Source organism: Hippopotamus amphibius, chromosome 5, assembly GCF_030028045.1.
Source record: "Hippopotamus amphibius kiboko isolate mHipAmp2 chromosome 5, mHipAmp2.hap2, whole genome shotgun sequence".
NCBI classification, from domain to species: Eukaryota; Metazoa; Chordata; class Mammalia; order Artiodactyla; family Hippopotamidae; genus Hippopotamus; species Hippopotamus amphibius.
Window position 1 is genome coordinate 139,991,637 of NC_080190.1, and position 12,486 is coordinate 140,004,122.

General features: G+C 47.1%; 1 protein-coding gene across 1 annotated transcript; it reads right to left on the reverse strand.

Moving 5' to 3' along the window:
* Positions 1-5,668: 5,668 nt before the first annotated feature.
* On the reverse strand, positions 5,669-12,002 carry KLF10 (KLF transcription factor 10). Its single transcript, XM_057736668.1, has 4 exons — positions 11,835-12,002; positions 8,612-8,845; positions 7,591-8,503; positions 5,669-7,278 (listed from the first exon to the last, which is right to left on the reverse strand). The coding sequence occupies exons 1-4, from the start codon at positions 11,868-11,870 to the stop codon at positions 7,019-7,021; spliced, it is 1,443 nt and encodes a 480-aa protein (XP_057592651.1). The 5' UTR covers positions 11,871-12,002; the 3' UTR covers positions 5,669-7,018.
* Between the last annotated feature and the right edge of the window lie 484 nt (positions 12,003-12,486).

The window sequence follows — 12,486 nt, forward strand, 5'->3', positions numbered from 1 at the left end:
GCCATTTCTAACTGACATCAGATTGCTGGCTGCACCTCTAGGGACCTTTTCTGTCTTAATGACTGATTTGAGTGTGATAAGGCAGTCCCCGCCACTGGCACTGGAATAGCCCACTTAGCATTTGTTTATTTGTTTTTCTCAGTTTTCAGATCTAATTCTTTTTTTTTTTTTTTTTGCTTTAAAATTTTTAATTGGCTATAACAGTTATAATTCTATCTTGAGAAGCAGGTCAGATAAGCATTATAATCCCCATTTTATAGATAATGAAACTGAGCCATGAAATAGTCAAATTGTTTAGCTTATGTCAGTTCAGAGCTGATATCAGTACACAGGGGCCATGACCCCAGGAGAAGTTTCCTTTCCCAAGGCCACACTGTTTTACTCTGTCCCAGGGTAATAAACACTCGATACTTAATTTATCTTTTTGATGAGACTGTTCAAATCAAAAACGTGACTTTTGGAAACTGATACTCACGGTGCAGCTAATCTAATTATAGAAATAGAAAACTGCTTCTACCCCAGCCTATCCTTCACTTAATGTTATTTCTTAGCTTTTCATTTTCTTCCTAGAATCCCATACAGATTTCTCCAAACTCAAGCAGTGCCTTCACTGACTAGTGGCTAAACTTAGAATTAAAAATTAAATTATGTCAAGTAATCAAAGAAAGACTAGGTGTCACTTTCTTATGTTTTGGGGTATTCCTTTCCTTTTAGCATTCCACTGCCAAGCTGGTCAATCAAGGTCAAACTGGGATTGTTGGCATCCGTTGAGGAGAGAGCCATGAATTTCTAAATCTCTGTCAAGATTAGGATGCCAACTGGCAGGGGAAGCTTAAAACAACAGACCTCATTTATGTGGCCTTATTTAGTTTTATTCCTTCCACTGGAACGACAAACTAGAGGCACTAGAAAAAAAAAAAATCAGTTGGACATCTCCAGAAGAACGACCACCTTTAAAGTGTCCCTGGATGTCATTTCCCAAGATTTCTCCTGGTGCCAGGGCTTCACTGGCTGCTCAGTGCCCTTGAGAAAAGTCCTCATTTGTGTCCTTGCCCCATCCTGAACGTCCTCCAAGTAGAAAGGGTGGGGTGAGCTGAGGCAACACATCTCAGCCATTCCAGGCCGAGGAATTAGACTCACATGGAGGGCCTTTGTGAGTCTTGCACATGTTCATCTTGATCAGATTTCTTCCGTGCCTTGTTAAAATGCAATCAAGAGACTCAGAGTTCGGAAGGTGTAAGTGAATGGTCCTTCTAGCATCAGCAAAGATTGATGGGAATTTAAAAAGGCAGTCTTTTCACCACCTTGGTCTGTATCTGGCAAGCCATTGTGACACCTTCCTAATTGTCCTCCCTCCCTAAAATCATGCAGATCTCTTGGTTCAGGTTTTTTTTTTTAATTAATTAATTATTTATTTTGGCTGTATTGGGTCTTTGTTGCTGTGCACAGGCTTTCTCTAGTTGTGGCTGGGGCTACTCTTTGTTGTGGTGTGTGGGCTTCTGAGTGTAGTGGCTCTCTTATTGCGGAGCATAGGCTCTAGGCACAGGCTTCAGTAGTTGAGGTGCACAGGCTCAGTAGTTGTGGCATGAGGGCTCTATAGCGCAGGCTCAGTAGTTGTGGTGCATGGGCTTAGTTGCCCCAGGCATGTGGGATCTTCCCGGACCAGGGCTCGAACCCATGTCCCCTGCATTGGCAGGCAGATTCTTAACCACTGCACCACCAGGTAAGTCCCATCTTGGTTCAGTTTTCAGTTTGATAGAATTTAGTGAGCCCCTGGAAATTCCTTGGAGGTCCAGTGGTTAGGACTCAGTACTTCCTCCACCGCAGGGAACATGGATTCAATCCCTGGTCAGGGAACTAAGATCCCACATGCCTGTGTGGTGCGGTCAAAAAAAAAAATTGGTGAGCCCCTGTTGTGTCAGCCATCGTGCTAGATGCTGGCGATACAGCAGTGAGCAAGACCCACAGGATCCTTATCCTTGGGGAGTTTTACAGACATTAAGCAATTTCAGTAAAGGGTAATGATTATTATGATAGCAGAAATGTCAAGGTAAAAGGGCAGGGAAACATTCCCAGTAGACAAAACAGCATATGTGACATCTCAGAGCTTGGATACGATGTAGATAATAAGGTGAATGTGGGGTGGGAGGCTGGGAAAGACTGAACGGTGCAGGGTCCTCTAGGTCTGCTTGGAACACTTTCAGCAGCCACTGGCCACACTTGAAATGTGGTGAGTCCCAAGTGAGAGGTGCTGTAAGCGTATGATATATACTGGATTTCAAAGATTAATACAAAAATTGATGTGATGTATCTTATTAACAGTTTTATATTGATTACATGCTGAAATGATAATATTATGGGTTAAATAAAAACATTTAAATTGATTTTTTCTGTTTTTACTTTTCCAACATGGCTACTAGAAAATTTCAAATTACTTTCGTGGCTCACATTCTGTTTCTCTCTGACAGCACTATTCTAGACCATGTTAGGAAATCTAGACTTCATCTTAAGAGCATTGGGGAGGGTCTGAAGCATTTTACAACAAGGAAGTGACATGGTTAAACTTGCATTTTCAAAAGACTCTGTGGTAAGGAGACAGGATGGTGGGGAGACAAGACCAGAGGCAGAGAGACCAGTTAAAGGCTGTTGCAGTTGCCCAACAGAGGGTGGATTAGACAGGGTAGTAGCAAGGCAGGTAGAGAAAACTTTTTAAAAGTCTGATTACTAATACCAAGCAGCTCTCATTCCAGTAAGAAATGATATGTTGAACCGTATGAAATTTCTAACTTTGTCAATGAAAAATGGTTGAATATTGAAAGAGCTAATAAGGGCTAAAGCTGAAACAGCTGAGTCACAAAATAAGGACAGTATCGTATTATAACTCAAATAATAACATAAATCTCCATGAGTCCATACAGACACAAATAATGGGATAAATAAATGGGGAAGAAGTAACAACTTTTTTTTTAAGGGAATTTATTTCAGGACTTCGCTGGTGGTGCAGTGGTTAAGAATTCACCTGCCAGTGCAGGGGACATGGGTTCGATCCCTGGTTCTGGAAGATCCCACCTGCCTCAAAGCAACTAAGCCCATATGCCACAACTACTGAGCCTGTGCTCTAGAGCCGGTGCTCTGCAATGAGAGAGAGAGGGAAAGATAATTTATTTCAATAGCTATATAGTGTTTCATTTTTTTAATCTTTTTTTTTTTAAGTTTATTTTTGGCTGCATTGGGTCTTTGTTGCTGTGGGTGGGCTTTCTCTGGTTGTGGTGAGTGGTGGGCTACTCTTCATTGAGGTGCATGGGCTTCTCATTGTGGTGGTTTCTCCTGTTGTGAAGCGGGGGCTCTAGGTGTACGGGCTTCAACAGTTGCAGCACACAGGCTTAATAGTTGTGGCTCGCGGGCTCTAGAGCACAGGCTCAGTAGTTGTGGTACATGGGCTTGGTTGCTCTGCAGCATGTGGGATCTTCCCGTGCCAAGGATCGAACCCATGTCCCCTGAACTGGCAGGCAGATTCTTAACCACTGTGGCACCAGGGAAGTCCCACAACTCTTTCTTATAGAGAATTCCAAGTAATAAATAATGGAGGAAGTAGGAAATCACCATTAGTATATCACAGTAATAACTGCTTTGGGCAAGATCCACTTAAGGATACTAAAATGAGTGGGAAAAGGTTGAGGCAGAAACAGGTTGCTTGTGTAGTCTTAAAGTATCTCCCTCCAAATACTTAATAATTATAAAGCAAGAAATAGTCAATTTACTGTGGAAAATTCCAGCAGCTATCACCACCTTAGCCATGTGATGAAAGTTTACATCTCCAGTAATACAAAATGACATTGTATTCCTTGATGCACTGAGGACATTATCACTCTGTGGTACCTTCCCAATTAATGCATAACCTCAATCTAATCATGAAAAAACATCAGACAAATCCAAATGGAGGGGCAGAAATAACTGACAAGTACTCTTCTAAAGAGATGAGAGACGACTGAGGCATAACCATAGATTGGAGACTGTGAAGATTGACAACTGAATGTAATTTGGGACCCTGGATTAGGTCCTGTAACAGCAAGAAAACATTAGAAAATCCAGTGAAACCCAAGTAAGGTCTGTACTTTAGTAATATTGTACTAAAGTTAATTTCTTCATTTTCATAAATGTTCTATGGCTATGTAAGATGTTGGGGAAGCTGGATGAAGGGTATATGGTAACTCTATTTTTGCAACTTTCTCCAAGTCTACAATTACCTAAAAAGAATTAACTGTTGAGAGCTGAATATCAGCAATTCCATGTAATTCAACTTAATATATAAATCAGACAAGAAACAACCAAAACTGACATGCTAAAGCTACACTAAAACCACATTATCATAACATGCTACAAATGTACTTGTTTAGGGGGCAACTTTTGCATCAAGATCAGAGCCCGCATCAACATTCAACTCAAATATAATACCCTGCTCAAATGATTTACAAGATTTCTAAGTGTCAGCTGTCAACTAGGACTGGGAAGAACACAGCAGTGGGTGTCAAAGTTCCTGTCTTTGTCACTACAAGGGACTAGGCTTTGGGACAGACAGAGATTACTTCAGCTATCTTCCTCTACTGCCACTTCTGAAGACCTGCCACCAAGAGGAACTCTAGGGGTTAGGATGGTCCAGGTCCCAACACAGAAATTACAGAATGGCAAGGCCCCCTCCAGTAGCTGTGCTGTCTTAGGTGGTGTGAGTTTCCAAGAAAAGTAGCAGCAGGTGCATGGATGGCTCAGGATGCCTCTCCTACAGCTGGTGACGAGTGAGCACACTGCCCCTTGCCATGGCACTCAAGAGTGAGCCAGACCAGGTCAACTAAACTGGGCACTGAGGAAGATGTTCTCTCATGATACGGCAATCTCTGAGCAAATTAAAATACTTCTCTCCAAAATTACATGCCTACACCAAGCAGCATTTACAGCTTCCAGTTCCACTGACCAGTGACTAGGAAGTTTTTCTCTTCAGAGGTGGATTAGCTTTCATGCAGCTTAAGTACTGGTATGTTTATTGCATTTAAGGTATCACTTAATGGTCTGAGTTAATCTAACTTCTAGAGGTGAGTAATTTACTCTCCATTTAATAGGTCAGGCTTCTTTTTTCACAGCAGTCTCATTACTTGCAATTACTCATGTGGTAGTTCCTTTAACCCAGTGCCACTTAAGGTTTTGCTGAGATCCAGAGCTATACTTCAACCCCAAATCATCGAAATGTACAAAAATGTTTCAATATTAAAATGTATTGCTTTCTTAGAACAGGCAAGCTCACACATTATCAATGAATATATAGGTAGATATCTGCCCTTGCTTTTTTTGTGTGTTTTTAATTACATTTTATTTTATTATTTTTGGTTGTGCCGTGTGGCTTACAGGATCTTAGTTCCTGAACCAGGGATTGAACGGGGGCCCCTGGCAATGAGTGCTGAATCCTAACCACTGGACCGCCAGGGAATTCCCTGGCCTTGCTTTGCATGCTCTCTAAATTGATTACTCACGTTAAAGACATACTCCTACATTTCCAAGTTTGAATGAGGCCCTTGGAGAAATTCAGACCGTAAGTCTTTGGATAGCATGACAGTGATCAATGAATGTCAAAGTTAGAGTGAGAATGGTTTTCAATAAATACAATCAACCAATTTTATATACCAAAGGAAATTCTTTATTGTAAACAAGATATAAAGTACAACAAAAGAAATATTGTGCAAATTGTAAATCACAAGGATTTTTTTTATTAAAAGAAAATTCTTTTTTTTTTCCAAGGGTCCAAAGTTTTGGTGGCAGATATCTACACCCAATATAGAGAAAAATGTTAAGTGAAAAGACAGTGACATTTTTCACTATATATCTTAAACAACTGACTTTTGTTTTACCACTGTGTATATCATCCACTATACAACAGAATATAACAGAAATACTGTTAACAAAAGTGAATGTTCTGATTATTTTTATACCTATCTAGTGCCACATTTCCCCTAAAAAAACTCCTATAAATTAACAGTGGACATTTGCCCATTTGTGAATAATGGCCACTAACTTTCTAATTGAATAAAGCACATGTTATATCCTCATAACATAAGGGTACTTTACTGATGACCTAAGCCATCTTTTTCAAGGAGTTATCTAAAATCCTTAATATCCCTTCTTTACAATGTTTTCATCTTCATTTTTTTTTCTAAACAAAGTGCAGTGTATTTTAGAGTCTACAGAAAACACATTGGTATACAATTTTCAAATCTACACAGGAAACTGCAGCCAACTAAAGTTCAAAGCATAATAAAATGCCTAGTTATAGTCACTTAAGCTTTTAAAACAAAAACGCAAAAAAAAAAAAAACCCTGAAGCTACACTTCAAAGCAATTAAATTAATGAGGATTCCAATTCTTTGGGACCTCTTCAGCAATATACAGTTGCTCAATTCCAAACATCAGCAACTAGTGTAAAAATGCTACTTCTAGATATATTTAACAACTACGTCCACGAAGTTGAATGGAAAGACTAATAGTAAACAAGATAACTCTAGGAAAAGATAATATTTGTGATAATACAAATCAATTTTACACCTCCATCTCTGTACCGTAATGTTTATTTCCAGTCTCTACACTCTTGAAACCAGTGCTTTTGGAGAATCACATTGAAAAGTTGGTCTCAAGTATAAATAGTGAAAGTAAAGTAACAAATTGTGCACACAAATTCAAAATCTGTGCTACCTGTGGTTAGGATGACCTCACCTGAAACCTTCAAAAAATATTGAAAGGAATAAAAGCTTTCTCATCTCTCTTATATGATAAGAAGTGAGTCCCGCCACTCTGTGACCTGCCTGTGGCCGCAGCACTTCTTACCATCAGACCCAGGCTGGGCCTTCTCCCCAGGCCGTGGGGCTTCTGCTTGCAGCCCACACTAGAGGGCCACAGACTTGCAGTGGAAGCATTTTTATATCACCACTGGCTTCTGGCTGTGACCAAAGTTAGTTTGATTCTTTACCATCCGTCAGTCACTGCGTGGGAGCAGGGGTTGGAGGTAGGGTAATGTCATTTAGCTTGCTCACTTCCATCTGCCAGTTTGGTAGCTTCTTGGCTGACAGATGGCGCCGGGCATGTTTGGTCAAATGGTCGCTCCTCATGAACCGCCGGTCACACATGGGACAGGCGAATTTCTTCTCACCTGTGTGGGTTCGCCGGTGTCTGGACAGTTCATCTGAGCGGGCAAACCTCCTTTCACAACCTTTCCAGCTACAGCTAAAAGGCTTTTCTCCTGAAACAAAAACAGTCGTATCATTATTACTATGCCATTTATTAAGTCACTGTAAGCTATGTATTAAATTATATTTAGGGCTTAAAGACACTTTATTAAAGTAACTACATAGACATTTAAAGAATCATCATTTGAGAAATTAAAACAAAAACACCTTGATGAAATCTTTTAGAAGCCTTGCCCTGGTAAATATCATCCACTGGATTGGCTAATAAGGCAAGTTCTTCCTTAACATGCCTGGTTTACATCTGTGATCACTGCCAAAAAACCTTCACCCAAATTCCTAAGACTAAAATAAGAAATGGTTGTTACCTGTATGCGTTCTCATGTGGGCCTTCAGATGAGAACTTTTAAAGTACGTCTTGCCACATCCTGGATGGCTACAGATGTGACTTCTTATCCTCGATGAGTCAATCTGAGGAGTGACTTTTGCTGCTGAAGGGGAAAACCCTGGAGCAGGGGCAATGGGAGAGAGTCTGGTGCCATTGGGGCTCACCACTGGAGGCTTTGGATTCTGAACAACGGGCTGCGGTACGACAAACATGACAGCTCCTTTGGGCACCTGAGTGCCCATGAATACAACAGGTGGGCAGACGGCTGGGGGCTGACTGGGTGGAGTGCTGGGGACAACTGTTGTCACAACAGGGTTGTTTGCAGGGAGGGGAACCATCTGGCAGATGACCGGCATAGGTGGCACTCCCCCTGTTGATACTGCAGGTGGAGAGACTAAGACGGACTTTTGTTGTGGGGACACGGGGGCCGGCTGAGATCTACAGATTACTGTCTCTGAGGAAGGCACAGAAAAGTCATAAAGCGCAGCACTTGCTTTCTCTTCAACATCTGCCACTGTGTCTCTCTCACGTTTGGATCTGTTTGGTGACACAGCTGCACAAGGTATGTTTTTTCTTGCAGCCTCAGCATTTAGGTGGGTTCTTCTTCGAAACGAATTGTCCTGATAGTTGAGGATGCTGGCTGCTTTCACTGGGCAAGATCGGTGGTTACACAGCTGGGCATCAGCTGTATGACGAATCACACTTGTGGCCTGAGCCTTGGGGAGTTTGGGGGCAGGTACTGGGCTCTTCTCCTCTTTGAAGGGTGCAGCAGTAATGTGAGGCTTGGCAATATCTGACAACGATTTGAAGTGTCCAGTAGATGGCGCTGGTGCCATCAGATTTGACACTTGAGAAGGTTCAAAGTCAGAGGGACTGTAAGGTGGAGTCAAACACTACAGAGAAGAGAAATACAGGCAAGAGCATGAAAAAGAGTAGAGTTAATTATATAAATTATAAGAAATCCTATCATTTACACTCATCTTTAAAACAACAATACTTACAAATGCTGGGATTGTATGAAAATCAGGTGTACCAGGAAGCAGATTCTCTTCCTCTGACATATCAGACACTGGAGTAACAGGTCTGTTTTCAATGTATTTCTTAAAATCGGACTTCCAACTGCAGCTCATTGACATAAGTGCTTCTACAGCTTCAAAATCACTTTTCTCTGCAGTTTTGTTCCAAGAATACATGCTCTCTTTTGATCTTTCAGAAATCATTTCTATTCTTTCCTCCTATAAATACAAAAGATTTAAATGCTATAAGCATATTTTTGTCATCCACAAGACACACAGAACAATGTGCAATTTTTCATTTTTTACAATCTACACAACTTTTCAATATAAAACTTGAAATAATTTTTCTCATCCCTACTCTTGACAATAAACAGTGATAAAAAATTTTCATGCTTCCTCTCACACTTTGGCCTCCACACTGATACCCTTGCAAGATAAAGAGGAACTTACCACCATTAAAAGGACTAAGGCCAAAGTTATCAATGCACTTGTAATCCAAAAAAGAACCTCCTGGCTTAGAAGAAAAAAAATTTTATATTCTTTCCAGAGTAGCCAACTGCAACAGGAGTCAGACAAAGTAACTAAGGGAAAGCTCTGCAAAAAAAGTCATCTTTTTTCAATACTACAGGTATGGTATGAGATCTTTTCAGATGAGTTCCTAATAGAAAAAAAGGCGGGGAGGGCAAAACTTCCTTTTGAAAAAGACAAAGTATGGTGGACAGAGCTGTGGCCTATTGATTTGGGTATGACCTTTGGGAAGAAAAATTTCAACTTCATGTTTGTGTTCTCATTCACTGGATCTTATACTTAATACAATGGTTTGCTATGCGTAACTATGACCAACTAATGCAACAACACCAAAAATATATAATCAGAAAATTTAATATTCGACTCAAATTTGCAAAAACTCTTGATTGTAGGGAATCTTCAATAGTCAAAACAGAATCTTATTTTAATTTTTTAAAGAACTGCTCCATGATACAAATAACAGCACATGCTTTATATTTATTTGAACAACTCCTTCTATCAGGTATTTAATGCTTCATGTTAAAGCTCCTGAAACTGAACTAAATGATCCTACCCTCCATCTCTCCAATTTTCCATTAATGTGATCCCATTCTTTGGTCACAGTAGAGACGGCGTAAAAATACCAAAGAACATTCTTTACTATGTAGCAAGGTATTATTCTCAATACTTGTTGAAAAAACGCAAAAACCCTTCTTGTTAAAGCCTTTTAAGAAGCCATCGCTCTCGAAATATCGCTAACAATGCAATTGCATAATCGCGCGCCCTTTCCATAAACTGCAACGGACAGCGCACGTTTGTGTAAAAGCCTCAAGACGCCAATGCAAAGGAAAAAAGAGAAAAGGGAGGCAGCAGGGAAGGAGCGTGCGAGCTGGGAAGGGAAGGAAGAGAAGCGGGAGAGGAGGAAAGGGAGTGGGGCGCGAGAGGCAGGAAAGGGAAACGCGGGCGGACGCGCGGGCGGGGGAGGCAGACGAGGGGCGGGCGGCGGGGGAGATCCTCGCAGGCGGGGACAGACGGATGGGGCCGCCCTAACCTCAATGAGGCTCGCGGGTGAGTCACTGGGAACATTCCTCGCCGCTCGCACGTCCCCGCATCCCTGCCCCCGCCATTGGCCAGCCGGCCGGGCGGCCCGGGCTGGGATTGGCTGGGCCGCGAAGGGCGGGGGCGCGGCGGCGGCGGCGGCGGCGGAGGAGGAGGGGGCGAGGCATGTGAACAAAGCGTGATCAGCGGCTGCTCGGGGCAGCGCAGGAAACGTGAACTGGGAATTGCCGCGCCGTCACCTTTCACCTACTTCCTGAGCCCGCGGGCCCCCGCCCTCGCGACGGCCCGGGGGAGGGGCCGCGGGCGCCGCCGCCAACCGCCCGGCAGTGCGCGCCCGAGCCCGCGGGGAGGGGCGGGGCCGCGGGCGCCGGGCTCCGGGAGCGCCCGCCCCTTCCAGCTCCCCGCGAGCCGCCGTTCCCTTAGGAACCGACAGCGGGGCCGGGCTTCGCTCCCGCCCCTGGCGGAGGCCGGGGCTGGGTCACCCGGGGACGAGAAGCTCCCCAGGCGCATCCGCTCACGGCCCACCCCCGGCCTCCGCCTTGGCTGCCGGAGGAGGAGCCGGGTCCCCGCGGAAACCCGGCCCCCGCCCTCCTCCGGCCGCAGCCCCCGGGGACCCGGCCGAGCCCTCGGCGCTTCCCGCCCACGCCGCCCGCGGGACCTCAGACCACCCTGACTCTCCCCGAAGACGCGGCGTCCCCTCCCCGCGGTTTCCGGCAGCTCCGGCCCCCGCCAGCCCCGCGCCTCCACGAGTTCCCAGACGTGCAGCCCCCACAGGCCCGGCTCCAGACGCACGGCCCCAAGGCCTGCGGCTCCCGCCTCGACACGCTGCCCCCGCGTCTCGCAGCCCGGCTCCCCCCGCCCACCTTCCCCGCCCCGCCGCTGGGTCCCGCTTCCCACCCCTCCCATCGCCTGTCGCCGAGGCGGCTCCCTCTCCCCTCCAAGGCGTCCTCAGAAGGCGGCCACCTGCCCGCTCCGGAGATGGGGAGTCCCTTCCAGACGTCTGGGGGGATAACTCCCCGGTCGCCCTCGGCTGTCCCGGGCCCGCGTGCCATCCCCCGCACCCATGCCGGGCGCCCCTCCCCCAGCCCCCGGCTATCTGCTGAGCAGCCCGCGTCCTGCAAGCCTCCTCTAGATGGGGAGCCCCCTCTCCTCTCCTGTGGACACCCCGCCCCTCAAATGCTCCTGAGCAGCCGCCTCTCACCCTGGGTCGCATTCCTTAATCAGACGGAGGCATCTCTCCCTGGCGCCAGGTGCAGGGTGGCCCCCTTGTCCCCCTCCTCCTTCCTCACCTCCTATTCTCGCTGACAGGGCAGCGCCCCCTCCTTACTCTTGCTGCCCCTCCAGTCATCCTCCCCCTCACCTGCTTCAAGTCTCCCAGCGAGGCTGCCCCTTTCCTTCATTACACCTTGAGCAAGACCCTCTCCCTCTTCGTCTCTAGATCCCAGCCTGCTTCTCCTGACCCCCACCGCGACACACACGCCCTCACTAATGCCCAGTCTGCAGGCGAGAAGCCCCTTCCTCTTCCACGACTCCGCTGCAGCCTCCGTCCTCAGGCGAGGCTGTTGTCAAGGGTTCGGGGTTCGTGCCCCCGGGGGCCCCTCCGACGCAGCGAGGCAGAGTAGGGCATCCCCAGGTGACTTACCGCAGCCTGCTGGAGAGAAGCGCCGAAGTTGAGCATGGTTGGCTGCCTGGCCGCCGGCGGGAGCTGACTGGCTGCTAGGCTGCTCGGCTGCCTGGCCACAGACGGGCGCTCGGAGACACTCGACGCCGCTACCGCCGCCGCCGCGCTCCGCGCCGTCTGCCCCCTCCCCATTCAGGTAGCCGCTCCGCCTGCCCCGCGCCGCGGGCGGGGGTGGGGGCGGAGCCTGCGACCGGCCAATCAGCGACAAAGGTGTGTGAGGAGCCGGCCAATGGGCTCGCGGGGCCACGCGTGATCAGCGGCTGCCCGGCAGCGTGAAGCTTGTGTCAGTGGAGCGTGTACACAATCCCCGGCAGCGAGTTCCCTCGGCCCAGCCCGAGGGAACTCCCGCCACCACCTGACTCAGGGATACCGCCTCCACCCCTCACCCACCCCCCGCCTGTGGTCCCCTTCCCAGGCCTGGGGGGGCGGGGGGGCGGTGCCTAGGACGGGGGCCCAGCCCGGAGGCGCGGCAGCGGCGGCGCGCTCAGGCACTGCGGAGGGCCGGCCCCACGTGGGAGGTGGGGCGGGATGCCCGCTCCGCCCAGTCCCCTCCGCGCGAGGTCTCGTCTCGGGCCGCGGCGGGGTGGGCGGCACGCCGGGTAGCCAGGCGGGG

Excerpts from the sequence above, each read along its gene's own strand:
- KLF10 (XM_057736668.1), bottom strand. The coding sequence starts at position 11,870 with ATGCTCAACTTCGGCGCTTCTCTCCAGCAGGCTGCG. Across the intron at positions 8,504-8,611 it reads TTCATACAATCCCAGCATTT|TGTTTGACTCCACCTTACAG; the intron begins GTAAGTATTGTT and ends TCTTCTCTGTAG. Across the intron at positions 7,279-7,590 it reads CCACATGAGAACGCATACAG|GAGAAAAGCCTTTTAGCTGT; the intron begins GTAACAACCATT and ends TTTTTGTTTCAG.